This window comes from Nelusetta ayraudi, unplaced genomic scaffold, assembly GCF_046127955.1.
Source record: "Nelusetta ayraudi isolate G7.1 ecotype Tasmania unplaced genomic scaffold, CSIRO-AGI_Nayr_v1 ptg000042l, whole genome shotgun sequence".
Taxonomy (NCBI): Eukaryota; Metazoa; Chordata; class Actinopteri; order Tetraodontiformes; family Monacanthidae; genus Nelusetta; species Nelusetta ayraudi.
This window is the reverse complement of record NW_027466092.1, coordinates 433,036-447,500: the sequence shown is the minus strand read 5'-3', so window position 1 is coordinate 447,500 and position 14,465 is coordinate 433,036. Positions and strand designations below refer to the sequence as shown.

Below are 14,465 nucleotides of genomic sequence, written 5' to 3'. Positions count from 1 at the left end.
TCAGCGAGGGTCGGACTTCTGGAAGTTCTGCCTCACATCAACCCACACCTCCTTCATCCCCCCCACCTCCTCCCCAGTGGCAATGCAATCAGCCTCTGAGTTTCCTACAGCTGCTACCTCCAGGTAGCCGATGCCTTGAAAAAAAAAAAAAGCACAAAAAAAACCCACAACATAGACGTGTTTCAGTTCTGGTCCTGTCTGCAGCGACTCTGGGCGTCGAACGGCAGACAATTCCTGTGCAGTTTACTGGGTGTTTCATTATATTCTAACATATTCTACCTGGTTCTATGGCACTCCAGCGGAGACACGTGATGGGCCATGATGGGCCTTCCAGACGGCCAGGAAGGAGCATGTTTAGCCCCGTGTTTACAGCCATGCTGTTGAATTTCCCCGAGCTCAAACAGACGGCTTTGTCGTAACGTTTGGAGACCAAAAACAAGGAGCTCTCAGAGGGCGGAGCCAACACCTGGCTAAGAAGTATCAGCAAGCTATGCTTGTGAGGTCACAAGGGGCCAAGTGGTGTAGCAGACAGGAGAAGTAACAGACGGACTTTCTCATTTCTTCCTGGCTGGAGACTCAAAACAGTGGCAGAAAAAAAGGGAAAGCAAGCGAGGAATTACCAGTAATAATAATAACAATGAGTGTAATCTGCTTGTTTAGTTTAGTAATTTCCTCATCGAATAATTTGCAGTTTTCGCATTCACCTAAATGCTGCTGTTTAGATGCACATTATTTATTTTCATTTTTTTGGCAGTGACTTTTTCTAGTTTCCTATTATTTCTCATTCTGTTTCCTCCACCATGCAGCCAGTGGGTTTTCATGCCTTTAAATGAGGCTGTTAGAGGGAAAATGTTGCTGTTTTCAGAGATCCGGACACTGTTTCCTTTTCCTCTGCCAAGTTTTTGTTGTTTTTCTTGCTTTTCTTTTTTTTTTTTTTTTTCTGCAAAGGAGCTATGGAGCAAAGTCCTGACAGGGCTGCGTCCCCTCTGATAACAAAAAAAAATAAATAAAATGAAGAGAGAGCATTTGCTGGAATATGATCCGAGTGCTGAATGAATTCCACCTGGCTGGCCGTGACTGTCTTCCTCTGCTCTGCTGATTTTCCTCTTTGCTTCCACCCGAAGGAGTGTGTGAATCCCTGCTGCAACGCCTCCACCTGCACCCTGAAGGGCGACGCCGCCTGTGCACACGGACAGTGTTGCCAGGACTGTCAGGTAAGCAGCCGAGCAGCTTCTCGCACGCACGTCTTGCGGCTTCAAGATATCAAAGGTCTGAGGATTAAAGGGATCCTGTCAGTTTTCTCTTCACCTCTGGGTCGGATCTAGCGCTTTATAAATGAAAGCTGATTGACTGGTCGATTGATTGGAAGTCGCTGTGCTCGATCAGATCTTTGGACCCTACATCCTGGACCCCAGTGGAGCAGCGTCCCACGATTAATCATCCAAAAGCCCCTGAATGAAGTCAGGAAAACAGCATCTTTAGCCCTCTGTTTACAGCCTTATGTCAAAATCGACCGCCTGTTGTCACATTCAGTCTCAGAAGGCAAGCCAACACTTGGTTTGGAGGCGTGGTCAATAACCAGGAGGGTGTATTGGTGCCCTTTGTGATGTCACAGCGGGCTGATTTCCAGAACAGTGTGTCCTAAACACAGACTTTCGGAAATGTGGAGCGACAAGGACAGAAATGTATTTCCAGATAACTCTATGTTTCACCGGGGATCTCCCGGCCCCCCCCCCCGACTGATGATGACGATGGTCTCTGCTTGCGTGTCACCTGCAGCTGAAGCCGGCGGGCACTTCGTGCCGCGAGGCCGCCAACTCCTGCGACCTGCCCGAGTTCTGCACCGGCGGCAGCCCTCACTGCCCCGCCAACGTCTACCTGCACGACGGCCACGCCTGCCACAAGGTGGACGGCTACTGCTACAACGGCGTGTGCCAGACTCACGAGCAGCAGTGCATCACGCTCTGGGGCCAAGGTCTGTTTCCCAGAGGGGGGTTGGAGGGAGGGGCGGCTGCGCCCTCATATATTATAGAATAGCTCTAGCCGTGGCGTTTTGATGTCTTTCGTTCTTCGTTCCTTTTTTTTTTTTTTTTTTTTCTAATCTTTTTTTCTTTTGTCTTGCAGGAGCGAAAGCTGCTCCAGGCATTTGCTTTCAAAGGGTTAACTCAGCGGGAGACCCCTACGGCAACTGTGGCAAAGACTCCAAAGGCTCCTTTGCTAAATGTGACGCGCGGTGAGACTCGTGTATTTTTCACCGAGTAGGAGGCATTCCTATAGATACACCTGACGATTCTGTTCTGCCGATTGGACTCGCGTCAGTGAAGACGGTCGTGAAAATCGACTAAATTTTACTGGTCACACTAATATGAATACCAACATTTTGCATTTTCTTTCCTTCAGAAAACAGAAGAAAAAAAAATACGTAATTCTGCTGTGCACTGCGGCAGCATCTCAACACGCACACGTGACGCACTTTTCCTCCTGTTCAACCTTACCTCACCGACTACCTCAGATAAAAAATACAAATAAAAACACTTGCAGTCCCAATTAGAAGGTGACATGAAGGCAGTTGCAGGATTTCCCAGGTTGTCATTTGACAAAAAAAAAATACAAACAAGCAAACAAACGAGTCTCCTGTCCTGTAGTTTCGCTAATTGGACGCAAGACTGCAAAAATGCTAATTGTTCCAGCACAGACACACACACAGACACACACACACACACACACACACTCTGGAGTGACGTTTTGCTGGATAGTCAGCCTCTGACACTCTCCCTGCTCTCCGCTCTGTTTGCAGAGACGCCAAATGCGGCAAAATCCAGTGTCAAGGAGGAGCTAACCGGCCGGTAATTGGCACCAACGCTGTTTCCATAGAAACCAACATCCCGCTGCAGGAAGGAGGGAGGATCCTGTGCCGAGGCACACACGTCTACCTGGGGGATGACATGCCCGACCCCGGCCTGGTGCTGACAGGGACCAAGTGTGGGGACGGGACGGTGAGTCTTCACACCTCAATTAGATTTGGTGACTCGTGCCGTGAATATAGCCGTGTTTTCCTCTGGAATGAATGAGCTGCTTTGAGGCTGTTGACTGTGAGCTGTCGGAATGTACTTGAAGGTGCTGGAGTTCCACTTCACGGTGTGTGTGTGTTGAGAAACTGCATTTTCACTTTTTTACCAATTAATTGGGTTTTTAAAAAAAATGAATGGTGGGAAGGAGGCGGCCATATGGCGCCAACATATTTCGACAAAAACGGAAATCTGCTCAGCGTTTGGTGACATCACAGCTGCTATAAGTCAATCAATCAGGACATGAGGTTGTAAGATTAATGAAGCCGCAGTAACTTAATGAGCCAATGGGTTGTCGAGCAAAACGCTTTCTCAGTACCAGATGCTGCTGTTATATCTAACACACCTTTTAAATACACAACACAACTGACATCTTATCACACGTGAACCAAAACGTGCCCCGCAACACTTGTTTTAAATGCACCCCGGCATAGGACTGGGAATTAGCATGTTAGCCATCTAGCTAGCTAGCAGATGCTAGCAGGATCCTGCCTGAAGCCTTGTCAGTGCTGCTGCTTTTCAGTGTGGTTCTCAACGTCTATTTCTTTAAAAAAAAAAAAAGAAAAAAAAAACAGATTCCCCGGTCTGCTCCTAAATAATTCCAGCTGGTAGCGTAATCGTGCTCTTCCACTCGTTTTTTTTTCTCGTCTTTGGCAATTCAAAACGAGCAGAGAGTGAAGCGTGTGATCGCTGGATCTTCACCCAGCAGAGGAATGAGAGCGTGAGCGCCACCCGGCTGCAGACTGTGAGCTCACCTCCTCAATTATTGATTGCTCTGTCTGCTCTCTCGCAGATGTGCCTCAACCGTCAGTGCCGGAACGTCAGCGCGTTTGGCGTGCACGAGTGCTCGGCCAAGTGCAGCGGTCGAGGGGTGAGTAACGTGTTTGGTTTGTTTGTTTGTTTGTTTGTTTGTTTTTCACCCTTGACCATCCTCCCGGCTAGGTACAGGTTGTTGTATTGAAGCTCTGCTTTCCCTTCTCAGAAATTTAGCATTTCAGTCCCGTCAAACTTGAGAATTTCAACAATACCTCATGATCGATCGTCTTGCACGCCGAACACTTCAAGCAATGAGACATTACAGCGTAATTAATGCCAGCTTTTAAATGCTATCCATCAAAACTCTGAGGGAGGCGTCCTTCATCCCCAGTGTTAAAATCTAAAGGTTTTCCTTATCCAAACAAAGACAAAGGAGCCTGGGCTGATATTGTTTCCTCACCTTGAATATTTTCCCATTAGACATCGACTGGCTGCCACCGTGTGTGCTGAAATAAATGAAGCCGTGTGGCCTTAAATTGGCTTGTCGGGTCCCACAGGGGCTTCGGCTGTGCCTGGGCTACGTCGCTGCCTAATCAGGCAACAGCAAAGGAAGCAGCAGTTAACTGCCCCCTCCAACCAAACATCTCCACTTATTATCATAAAGTCATATTTGTTTGTCTTGTTCCAATTAAGTCGTGTCGGCCCAAAGGCCTGGAGGGACGCTTAACTGGCAGTAAAACGGGGACGGGGCACTTTTACGGAGAACAGAGTGGATCAAGATGTTTTCTTGATCCCCCCCCCACTTCCCCACCAGAGGGGGGCACTCACCTGTTCCTCATTACCGCGATGGGGGAATCCTCACTTTGGACTAGTTCCTGGTCCCTGTGGGGCAGGAAGACGGCAAAGCGCGAGAAGTGTCTGTTCTTCCGCCGCCATGTGGGTCTGGATTGGTCGCCTCACTCAGCCTGCATGCTTATTGGCTGTCGCAGTAGCAAGGCCAGCGGAGGGTTTTAAAAAAATGCTTAAATCACTGATTTAAGCGCTTCTCAAGCAAAACGTTAGTGTTGTTACATTTTTTATATGATGAATGTCATTTTTTTCTCCCGTTTTATTGGATTTATTTTTTTAAATATTTATGCTGCTCTGAAAACACATACTTAGCCCTCTGTTTACAGCCTCCTGCTATGTAATCCCATTCCTCAGGGCCAAATCTCCCTCAGACCTTTGCTTTTCATTGTGGGCTAAACTTCAAATAGTAAAATAAAATCATCCAAGTGTTCAGAGATCAGTGTATATTTAACCCTCTGTTGACAGCCATCCTGCGAAAAACCGAGGCTTTGTTGCACCTCTCACATGCTTTCAGAAGGCGATTTTAAGTTAAAGTGTCGTCAAAATGCAAACGTTCTGGCGTGAAAAAGATGAGCTGTTTCTTTCCTAACTAAGTGCATTTTTTTTTTTTTTGTCCTTCTCAATAAAATAATTGCAGGTGTGCAACAATAACAAGAACTGCCACTGCGAGGCTCACTGGGCGCCTCCCTTCTGTGACAAGGCAGGTTTCGGAGGCAGCGTTGAGAGCGGTCCCATCAGATTAGACGGTGAGTCAACACACTCGCACAAGCCTGAGCTCATCAGGCTGAGGCTGATTTACTGCCACTGGGAAACATCAGAGGGTCCCGAGTCAAAGGGTCAGGCGACCGTGGCAGAAACCTTGAACCGCAGCTTTGAAGGCTGTGCGGTGTGCAGCATTTACACAGATCTATGGGCACGAACCCCAACCGACAGACATTGTGTGTGCGTGTTCCGCTGAGATAATATTTTGCGGAACGGTGTCGACGGTATCTAATTATGGCGCGACGGTTTTGAACAAAGTGTTGGGTGACAACATGAGGAGCTTCAAACACAGCAGAAGAAGAGTGGGAGCCTACTGACCCTCAACGACCCCTGGAAGTTGGTCTGAGCTTAATTGTGCACGTATTATAAGCTGTACACTAACCTAATATAACGATGTGCAATTCAAAGAAAATAATTATTACAAAAAAAAAACACAAATAATTTGCACAGAAAAAGCGCCCTTGACAGTCCGTGGCCTCGCTGCTCCACCTGCATGTCACTGCAGGAGGAGCCCAGACAGTGTATGGGGCTCAGAGTTCGGTGGTGTCACTCTGAAAACACAGCCCAGAGGATAGCAGAAAGATGAAAGATGTGAGATGCAGTGGGGGCATCAGGAAGTGTGAGACTGGAGGCAGAGTCGCTATTTTCTGATCAAATTTGCTGAGGTAGGAAAAAGATGTTTGCAGACGGAGGCTGAAGTTGCCCACTTTCAACCCAGCAGCCTGTGCAGCTCATCCTTTGATCGCTGAGGCGACGGGCCGAGCTGCAGGGCTGGCACCATGCTTTCTTTCCACAAGAGGGCGCTGTTAGCCACACCCTCAGGCCTTTTAAGCATCGCTCAGAGACCTTTGTGCAGTGCTCCATCGACCGCGCTGATGGGTTTGTTTCCTCTGAGCAGACAGCAGGAACCTGACGCTGGGCGTCCTGGTGGCTCTCCTCGCCGCCCTGGTGGCCGGCCTCGTCATCTGCGTCAAGAGGAAGAAGCTCCACGGCCTGCTTTTCACCGGCAAGAAGAACCAAATCGAGAAGCTCAGGTGCTTTCATTTTTTACTGATTTATTTCTAAGTTTCTCAAACAGTTGGTTCCAACCGAATGAATCCCTGAATGACTGAGTTTCCTCCCAGGTCTGTCAGCGCCACGGTGAGCAGGACGTCGCCTCCCGGCCAGCCTCCGGCCATCACCACCTCCACCTCTCCGTCCCGCCCGGCTCCGCCTGTGCCCCACGGCGCCACCGTCTTCAAGGTGCAGCAGCTGCGAGCACCTCCATGACTCAGATCGACTGGGTTTTTTTTTTTTTTTTGGCGGGGTGGGAGGGGGGGGGGTTGCGAGCACACGATCGCTCTCCTCACACACGACTCTGATGGAGACTGACGTGTTGTTTCAGCCCCTTCAAATCCAATTAAATCTGACGCCTCCTCCGTGTGCAGCGTCACGTTATCAGCAGGCGTTAGAGGGGAAAGGGAATCGCGTGCACTCGGAGGGGAAGGGGGGGAGGGGGGAGGCGGGCGGGGGGGCACATGCCGGCTTTACTTTGAGATGCAAAGTCGTCCCGGCTGTGATGACTGCAAGACAGTAATGAGTTGTGGGTCGTCGTGGTCGCCGTCGAGCCTAGCGCGCTGTATCGCCGACCTGACGTGCTTTGTAATTGGAAGGGAGCTTCCGATCGATTGGCTTCCACCCACCCTCCCCCCTCCCACCCTGAAGTAAGAGGAGCCATGCCGAGAGACGTGGTGGTGGTGGTGGTGGTGGGGGGGGGGGGCTCACCCTCGCACGTTCGCGTGAAATTGATGTTTTCAGTTAGTAGCATGTGGTTGCGATCAGGGTGGGAGGGGTCGGTGGGAGGAGCTGGGAGGGGTCGGGGGGTCGGCAGCGAGGTGGAGGAGGATGTGAGGCTGTTTGATGCAGGCGCGGTGCAGATGAGGTCATTTTCCAGTTGCCGGAATGCAACATCAGTGCGTGTGTGCGTGCGTGCGTGCGTGCGTGCGTGTGCAACCGTGCACGTGCATGCATGTGTGTGTGTGTGTATGTTGTTGTCGAACTGCGTCCCTGTGGCCAAGTGCACGCACAAGTCGTTCAGTTCCTCTTAAGCAGGAACGTGTGTGTGTGTGTGTGTGTGTGTGTGTGTGTGTGTGTGTGTGTGTGTGTGTGTGTGTGTGTGTGTGTGGGCCCTTCCAGTTGATCCGACCCAGAATAGAAGATAGAAGCCAGGTGGAAGCTCATGGCTCAGTTCTTTGATGGCTCACCTGAGGAGGGTCTGGGGAACGATGATCAGGCAGCAGGGAGCGTTTGATTTGTTCGCCCTGGACGAGAGGAGAGTCAGTGCAGGCTAACGTGGCTGTTACTGAGTGGAAGCAGACTCTCTCTCTCTCTCTCTCTCTCTCTCTCTCTCTCTCTCTCTCTCTCTCCTCTCACTGACTCTCTGCTCTCTGTCTTTCAGCAGTCACCTCGTCGTGGGGCGGAGCCTGCCCCTTGCCCCACCCACAGCCTGCGCCGGCTGCCCCAGTGCCCTCCCGTTCACCTCAGCCGGCCCGTCCCCGTATCGGTGACCCTGTCCGTCTCCCCCGGGCCGGTGCAGCCCAGACCCCCAGTGCCTCCTCACCTCCTCCACGCAGCGGCGGCGTCCAGGGGAGCGTCGTTCGGCGCCTCCTACAGGATGGTCATGGTGAGTGAAGTCCCCGTCTATTCCCACAATCGCTGTAACTGAACCAGCGGAGTTGCACTCACAGACCGCCGCCACTTACAGCTCACCTGCTCTCATCCATCCGCAGAGCTTTATTTATTTATTATTTTTTTACTCTGGACTCTGGTGAAGCAGTTTGACACATTTCATGTTCTGCAGAAGCAGCATATTTAGCCCGCTGTTTGCAGCCTCCTGATGAAAGAGATGGAAGCGTGTCGGACCGCCCGCACAGTTGGAAGGGTACAAAAAAACGGCGGGTTGGCCGGGCGGGAGGAGGATGACTGACTTGGTGGAGGTATTAACACCCTTTGTGACATCACAGAGGGAAACAAAGCGATCGCAAACAAAAACCTTTGTCAGAAAATAGTTGTGAGGCTCAACAGATCTCTGAGCGCACAGCGAGTGATTCATTAATGAATGAATTCATAAAATTTGTATCTTGATTGATTTAATTACTTACTTGAAGTGATAAATTCAAAACAACCATGAAGACCAGTGGAATAAAAGTGTGAATGCAAGTAGCAGGCACATGACTTCCTTGGTTACTCCCCTTGTGACATCACACGGGGCTGATTTCCACGGCTATTTGGTTTTAACGCACACTCGTGAGGATTTACCTCCTCCCTCTTGAAGCGCATTGAGTTTTGCGCTGCGGCTGCGGAGGACGTGCGTGGCGTCGGGAGGCGGCCGTGATGATGCGATGCGACGGCTCGTCTGCGTCTTATGTAACCTACGCGTGTTGACAGCCGCAAAAAAAGAAAGCGAGTTTGAGTGGCACGGAGCGAAACTGCGCCCCTGCCATACAAAACCGCCGCATAAATAATGAAAAGTGTGCCAGACTCGGAAGAGGAAGAGCGGCGGCGGGGGAGGAAAAGATGAAACGGCGACTGGAGGGAAGCGAACCTGATGAGTGACGGGACGGCGCAGTCGCTGCCGCCGGTGTAACGTCGTGTTTTTTTTGTTGGGTTTTTTTTTTGTTTTTTTTTATCTCCGTTGTCGCTTGTTAACGCAGAAAGTGTTTAATATTAAATCACTCAAAGATCGGGGACTCTTGCAAAAAAAAAAAAAAAAAAAAAACTCTCAGTTTGACTCGAATCTGGCCAAGATCTGCTCAGAGCAGCCGGCGATCAGGAGGGGGCGGGGCCCATCAACCGAGGCAGCTGTCAATCAATCATTTGCCCTCAATTATCTTTGGCCACGCTTGAGCGCGCAGTAAACATTTGGCCAGCGGGCCTCAAGCAGCCAATAAAAAGAGCCGCAGCGAGGTTGTAAACAGCTTTGTGTTTATTGGCGCTCGGCATCGGCTGGTTTTTACAAACAGCAAACAATCGTCTGAAAATCCAATGTGTTTGGCGCCGTTTGCGGACCGAAGCAGATGCCGAGCGACGGTTCATTATCCAGAAGGCTCCCCGGGTGTCCGGAAGACAGCGTTGAGCCCTCTGTTTACAGCCTCCTGAAAAACTGACCTGCTTGGAAGGCTCAGTCTCAGAGGGCGGAGCCAGCTGGGGCTGTGACCACCAGGGGGAGGTGTTTTGGGGTGGGTCGGTATATTGTAGCACTTGCATATAATCAAAACGAGGCCAATGTGAGGCGCACGTAATACTCAGAAGACCCTAGAGTTTGCTCAAGGAGGGAGTGGAGACAAGAGACCAGAGACAAGTTTGCATTTTGATATTTTTATATATGAATAGTGGTGATAAACAAGGTCAAATTATTTACGTTTTATTATTAAATAATATTATTACGTTTCTGCTGTAGGATCGCTCTAATCCTGCTTCTTTAGCTCGCCATCTTTTCATGGACCTGGCCTGGAGGACAGGACCAGAGTTCAGGTCACAGGAAAGGCAACGCTCAGCCTCGTTCGGTTCAGGTTGGCGTTCAGTGGAAGGCTCCTGTAGCTCCTCTCTCATGTGGCTTCCCCCATTTGCTTGATTGAGAGTGAGCCACAGAGGCCTGATATACCCACCCGCTGGTGGTGATTGGCTACACCAACCCACCTGACCATATGACAGCACAAAAGCGTTGATACCCATTGGCCGCCTCGACCCATGTGATCATATGATTATGATAATTCCTGGGGGCAACTGGGTTCAGCAAACAAAACAGTTTATCACCCTTGCTACAATGTTCTGGCAGGCCACACCCACTTCCTGAATCTTTGTGATTTACCGCACCACATCTCTGCCAATGCGTCAGGCCCCAAGTATTACAATGAAAAAAGTAAAGGGAAACATGATGACAATATCAATAATTCCTCGCTGACCCGTTTTTTCAGTTAAATAAATGCTATTTAATAATATTAAAACATATCTGATGATGAAAGACTATTTAACGTCAATTCTTTTGTTGTAATATTTGATTTTTTTTTTGTATGAAAACAATTTTAAGTTTCCGTGTTACTTGAAAATGATCATGTATTTATCCACCTTGTTGATTGACTGCGCAAACTGGAATGAAGTTTTCTCGTCTGCAAAAAAAAAAACATCTATGAAAAAGTTTCACCTGCTCATTTTTTAACCCATGTCATGGCAAGTGGCATCTGTAGAAAGGCCTCAGACCTCATAGCATGCTCTGACAGTGCGGTTTACTTCCTTGTGCCCTCTGTGACATCACAAGGGGACAGAGACACAGACGGGGGAAGAAGGGGTGAAGAACTCTGTCACCTTGTTTTACCTGCAGCAGGTGAGCCTCCTGCAGGCTCGGCTCTGACCTCGGCGTGCAGGTTCTCCACCTGCCTGTTCTTCCCATTAGGAGTGAAGGTCTGAAGCAGGAAGTGATGCCTGTCAGCGCCGCTTTCTGCTTCCACTCTGCAGTATCTTTAGCAGCTGTTTGGCAGCTCCCAGACGCTGACAAAGCCTTTGCTCTCCCTCAAAGTTTTTTTTTTTTTTTTTTTTTTCAGCTGGTGAGCCTGGTGGAGTCTGCAGGGTTTGTGTTTGTTTGTTTTTTTTGTTTTTTTCAGGAATAACTTTTGTTTGCCAGAAACGAATATCCATTTGTTCCGAGCTGAAGACGAAGCTCTGGGTGGATGCAGCTCGACTTGGACCAGTTGTTTTTTTTGTCGTGTTTTTTTTTTTCCCTGACATCGTTATTTGTTAATGTGCTGGACGAGCAGCTGTTGCCTCTGAATAGTGCAAAAAAAAACTAAAAAAAAAAACTGTCACAGCACTTGATGTTCTTCACTGCTCTTCGGGCAGTGACGACAGAGCAGAGCCTACAAAGAGGAAAAAGAGGAAATGACAGCGTCAGATTGGACTCTGACAGAGTGATTACACGTATGTATGAAAACACGGGAGAAGCTGATTGTGTGGCTGAGTGAGGAGTGCTGTTCCTCCTCTCTGATGTCTCGCTCTGGGTTCTCCCTGACCGCGGGAGAGGAGGACGAGCCAAATGGAGACCAGATGAGGACAAGCGCTGCAGCTTTTTCTTTCTTTCTTTCTTTCTTTTTTATCATGATCTCACTCTTGCAAAGATGAAAACCACATGACAGCTTCTCCTGTGCGAGCCTCCTGGGCCCCGTGGATAGAGAGCCTTCCTGGCCGGCCACTCGCTGGCTGCGAGCGCCACCTGGTGGCCATGTCTGAAAGTCTCTGTCCTCCTCCCCGCCAGGAGTTGGAGAAGCCCAGCCCCCCTCAGAAACCCCTGCCGGCCGACCCCAGAGCCTCTCGCACCGCCGCCGTGCGCAGTCCCTCTGGAGTGAAGGGCCACAGCGCCCCCCAGGGGCCCGCTGCATTCTGTGGCCCCATGTCTCCGAGACCCGTCGTGGCTGCACCGCTGCGCCCGGTCCGGCACCACAAGCGGTGAGTCACGGCCTCCTTTGCCTGCGTCTGCAGCTTTCTCAGACTGATTGTTTCAAATGATTTAGAAATACACATTTCAATGATTCTTCTGGGGGCCCAGGTGGTTTTCCTCTGATTGTACAGAGCACTTCGAGACGGCTTTGGCGGTGATTTAGCACCGAACAAATAAAAGTTGCACAGCATCATGCATCATGGTGACCTTCTCTGCTTCCTCCTGCAGCCCCGGAGCCAAGCAGCCGCCGACGCTGCCCAAGCCTTGCATCATTGCCAACGTCAAGTACAGCAGCTGAGACTTTGGTGGCGGAGGACCATGTTGTGATACGACGCTAATAAAATTTTTGCACTATGAAAACTCAAACTCTGAAAACCTTAAAAAAACAACAACAACAACAACAACAACAACAACAACAACAACAAAAACACACACACAAAAAAAAAAACAAGGCGGCCTCTCTGACATCCGACTCCGGAGACGGTGTCGCCCGGTGCTCTGCCTCCCAACGGTGCTACGAGTCTGAGCTCAGGTACATGTGAAGTATTTATGTTGTGTATTTATTGCCACGCAGTGCACTGTGCCAGACACTTTTACTACACGGTAGCAACTTTTTTGAGTTTAGCTCTTTCGTTTTATTCTGTCAAGTTCTTTGTTTTGCATCATCATGAGGCCTGTTTTAGCGATGGAAGGATTGAAGGAAGAGGGAGGAGCCTGGGAAGCCCTCCACTGCAGCAAGGCTTCTCTTTGTGTTTTTGTCAACTGTGTTTTTAACAAAAGGAAAGACTTTTGCATTATTTTTCTGAAGTGTGTGCACATCGCTCTTTGTGTGTGTGTGTGTGTGTGTGTGTGTGTGTGTGTGTGTGTGTGTGTGTGTGTGTGTGTCAAGGGCATGAAAAAGGAGAACTGTGCAATGATGGATGAAGAGAAAGACAGAGACACGTTTTTTTTTTTTTTAAAGTCATTTCTGCCTTTGAACCAGCCGGAGGAAGAAGGAAAGAGGTTTCAGTTTCCTGCAGTTTGATGAAAAAGGGGGAATTTTTCTCGCCCTCCTCCTCCTCCTCCACCTCCTCCACAACCTCCACCTCCTCCTGGGTGGGTGGGAGCGCGTGTGGAGTTCAAGTCTTTTTCCACCGCGTTTTTATACGTTGTAAAGGTTACACGCTGAATAATACAAATGTCAGCGAATTTGCCATTTCTGTTTTATTAACGAGTCTCCCAGATGTCCTGAGGGCTTCTGGGTAGTGAAGTGTGAACACAGCGACGGCCCCAAACAGGCCGAGAGCTCTGGAGCATCCAAACTTCCAAACTCTGCTGTGTGTGTGTGTGTGTGTGTGTGTGTGTGTGTGTGTGTGTGTGTGTGTGTGTGTGTGTGTGTGTGTTGCCCCTCCGTGCCTCTACTAAATCACTGACTCTGGATCCGGAGGCGGTCAGGTGTGGATTTTAAATGTGTGTCCCTCTCGGATGGAAAACGGAAAGATTCACTCGACACCTGAGGACACTTGAGAGGAAGTGAACCAGCCATTAATTTGAAGGCTGGAAAAGCGTTTTTTTTTTCTTTTTTATTGTTATTTTGTTTTCTATCTTTTGTAACTCTTTTGTAAGATCTTTGAAAAAAGAACATTCTCCGTGTCCGATTGAAGCAGAATCTTGTGTACGTTGATTGTGCAATCCACAATCGCACACATTTCATCACTGAACACAACTTCCGCTGGATTGCGATGCAGCACATCTTGCGTTCTTTACGTACCAAGGCTGAAGACTCAATCTGGACCTTCTTTGCTTACACTCGTGATATATGTGTCTTTTATACTGCACTAGTTTTCTTGTGTTCATTGCATTCTTTACTTTGCTTTATATAATAATGCCATGAGTCTGTGTATGGACATGTGATCCTTGAGCCGCAAAGTCACTCGACTGTTCCCCTTTGTTTGAAAAAAGAAAGTGTTGCTCACATGTTGTGTTACAGGTGAACACATCACCGTGGAGAAACTTTTTTTTTTTTTTTTTTTTTTTTCTAAATGATGATTGTTTGATACATCGTATGTAGAGAAAACACTCAAAGTGTCTGGTCACGATGCTCTGAACACTTGAGCAGTATTAGTAAAACTGTTTTTCAAACACTGAAGGCTGTTTTGTGTCTGTTATGTTACACATCTTTTTTTTTTAGTTCTCTGTCACATTGCAATTATTTGTCGCACGGACGGTCTTTCCAGCAGTTTGAGAATGTCACATGGTGTGCAACTGCAATAGGAATGAGTTCCATGCTACGTGCCGTTATCAGTGTTGACAGTTATTCAGATTTCAAACTGCAGAGAAATGTTGAGCAAGTCTGCAACTCTGCTCTGGCCATGAATTGCGCATAAAAATGTGTTTGTGTGCGCCCTCTGCTGGCCAAAATGTAAGTCTGTCACCACATTCCACAATACAATTCATCACCAAACCAACACAACACGCCAGTTCAGCATTACGCTGAAACCAAGTCATTGTTGGGGGTATGCCTGCCCTTTGTGACGCCACTTAGGGCTGATTTCCAGTATGCAAACTTTGAAAAGTAGAAC

At 48.8% G+C, this 14,465-nt stretch overlaps 1 protein-coding gene across 2 annotated transcripts in view; it reads left to right on the top strand.

Moving 5' to 3' along the window:
- Positions 1-13,962, top strand: part of adam12a (ADAM metallopeptidase domain 12a) — an 86,327-nt gene extending 72,365 nt beyond the window's left edge. Inside the window, exons 13-23 of one of the 2 annotated variants that reach the window (XM_076033498.1) lie at positions 1,125-1,214; positions 1,780-1,975; positions 2,125-2,233; positions 2,798-2,996; positions 3,862-3,939; positions 5,311-5,419; positions 6,334-6,469; positions 6,560-6,677; positions 7,876-8,097; positions 11,722-11,912; positions 12,133-13,962. In XM_076033498.1, the coding sequence (XP_075889613.1) occupies positions 1,125-1,214; positions 1,780-1,975; positions 2,125-2,233; positions 2,798-2,996; positions 3,862-3,939; positions 5,311-5,419; positions 6,334-6,469; positions 6,560-6,677; positions 7,876-8,097; positions 11,722-11,912; positions 12,133-12,202 (1,518 nt within the window). In that variant the 3' untranslated portion in view covers positions 12,203-13,962. Of the gene's footprint in view, positions 1-1,124; positions 1,215-1,779; positions 1,976-2,124; positions 2,234-2,797; positions 2,997-3,861; positions 3,940-5,310; positions 5,420-6,333; positions 6,470-6,559; positions 6,678-7,872; positions 8,098-11,721; positions 11,913-12,132 lie in introns of both variants that reach the window. The other variant, XM_076033497.1, reaches the window with a different exon arrangement.
- Positions 13,963-14,465: the final 503 nt, after the last annotated feature.